Raw genomic sequence first — 2259 nt, 5'->3', positions numbered from 1 at the left:
AAGGTTGCTTTCTCTTCAAGGCACAAGGCCCTAGTTATCTTAGTGCTAAAAAAACATATGTTCTCTCTTGTTCCCTTCCCGGAGGCAAAAACCCAACTAGCACAGTGTCAAAATCTACAGGCTTTCCCTGGGACTTCCCACAGTAAAATAGGTTAGACTCAGACTTTTTGAACTTGAGGCACCCCACATTAGACGCAAGGCACCCCTTCATAACTTTTTTGAATAGGATGGCACCCAATTAAAAAAAAATGTATATATTACAGTACTTACCTCCTTGCAAGGCCAGGCAGTTGAGGGTAGGAGATTGTCCAAGCAGGGACAAGGCAAGCCTGAGCCTGTGCTTATCTGCTTACCTCCTCACACCTTGCTTATCTCTTCATACCTCATGGGTTCCTTGGCATCCTGGTTGAGAATCACTGAGATTACTGATACACAATTTCACAGCACACTAAAAATACGAATTCTGGGTTTGTATAGGAAAAAAACTGAAACATGTTCTGAATTCGAGACTTGATTTGACATACTGTATTCTTTGTATTTTATGTTTTGACTGCTACTTATTTTCAAAGTTATTTAGTAAAAATTCCTGCAGGCTCTGTGGTTGATGTTTGCCTTATCTTGGTTTCTCTTTAAAAAGTCCTGAGAGAAAATGAAGACAAATTTCCTACTGTTTGTTCTACTGCTTATTTTGTTTTGAACTATCAAGTATTTTGACATGAACTTTTTATTTTTAGCCCAAAGAACGTGGTTCCACCAGAGTACATGCCCTAAATAATGTCAACAGGGTATTGCAAATTTTACATCAGAACAATGTAAGTTTATAATTCATAATATCTTTTTGCCCTGTTTCATTTACTTATTTGTAAAATAGGTTCAGATTGCAGAGAATAAAGCTTTTGTAACAGAACAAATAACAGTGTTGTCAGGAATTGAAATTAAGAGCAGTGTATATGGCCAGTGTTTTCATTTTCACTTATCTGTTTTGTGAAATAATCCAATGCAAACAGTATTACAAAAAATAAATGGTTTGGGGTGATAGTTATGTGGTTAGAAATTAACTATGGATATCTTTTTCTTGCTGCTGTCCAAATTATGCTTTGTATGTTCACTAGTCAAATGATTATTTACAAGCCAGTCACTCCTGCTTCTAATCTACTTATGATATCAAAACATTATTTACTTTGTTCTAGTCTCTTAGATGGTCCCACCATTATGGTATCTGAGTGCTACTTTATTAGCCTTTGGCTTCCTCAGAAATCTCTCTAATGCTGTGTATAAATGTTCAGTTCTAATGGAGGAAAATTTCCACTGCTAGAAATGATTCTGACCATCTGTAATACTTTCTCTCCCTTGCTCCTTGTGCTTTGCATGGGCTGCTTTAGTTCTCCTTTTTCCAGGGGGACAGGAGCAGCAGGGCAAAGCTCCCTGCCTGCTTCTTGCACTGGGGACTTGGCTCTGCAGTACCTGGGAGCCAAGTGGACTGAGCCTTGCAGCAAAGCCCCCACCTGCTCCATACTCCTTGGACTCCAGTGTTAGGAGCAGGCTGGGGCTTTGCCCTGCTGCTGCTGCTGCAGGGAGAGGCTCTCTGAGCCTAGTTCCCTACCAGCTAATCCTCCCCTCCTGTTTATCATTTCTACCCCACCATTGGTCAGTTGAATTTCAGGGGTGGCGATTTAAAAGCCAATGCAGATCCAGGCTTGGGGAAACTTTCCCCAGCCGATTTCCTTCCCAGCCTGCTTCCTCTTGCCATCCATGCAGTTGAGTGCTGGGAGTGCCGGGGGGAGGGATGGGGAGCACTGGGACCTGGCCCCTTCCCACCTGTGACACTAGGAATTCTGGCATGAGAAGCAGGCAGGAAGTAGCTGGTGTCTGCTTCTTTTAACCCCTGTTGAGCCTTGGTCTATGTCCCTTGTGCCTTTCCTAGAATGGTGACCTTGGTCTTGAAAAGGCATGGGAGCCTTCCCTTGCCCCCCAGTTTCATTGCTCCTGATCCCTAAGAGAAGTTAACCTGTGGGAAAGTGCACAGGCCTCTCCTGGGAGAAACTCTCCTGGGAGTGATTTAACTGTAGCTGTTCTAGGGCTATTTTTCTTCTCGAGTGACCATTGCTCCAGGAGAAAAAGCTTCAGTGTCGCCACACTTGCGATTTCTGTCTTCTGTCGGGAGAATGGAGATGGATACTATCTGGCCTTGAACTCCATGAATATGTAGCCCCAGTGGTACATGGCTGGTACCCCCTCATCAACTGAAGGGATGTTAGC

The 2259-nt window shown here is 43.3% G+C and overlaps 1 protein-coding gene across 9 annotated transcripts in view; it reads left to right on the top strand.

The window, feature by feature from the left end:
- UTRN (utrophin) overlaps positions 1–2259 on the top strand; it is a 580332-nt gene that overhangs the window by 122211 nt on the left and 455862 nt on the right. For all 9 annotated transcript variants that reach the window (XM_025204844.1, XM_025204843.1, XM_025204842.1 and 6 more), the window contains exon 4: positions 735–812. In XM_025204844.1, the coding sequence (XP_025060629.1) occupies positions 735–812 (78 nt within the window). The remainder of the gene's footprint in view (positions 1–734; positions 813–2259) is intronic.

The sequence above is a fragment of the Alligator sinensis genome, unplaced genomic scaffold (assembly GCF_000455745.1).
Source record: "Alligator sinensis unplaced genomic scaffold, ASM45574v1 scaffold153_1, whole genome shotgun sequence".
In the NCBI taxonomy this organism is placed as follows: Eukaryota; Metazoa; Chordata; order Crocodylia; family Alligatoridae; genus Alligator; species Alligator sinensis.
This window is presented reverse-complemented; position numbering and strand designations above follow the sequence as displayed.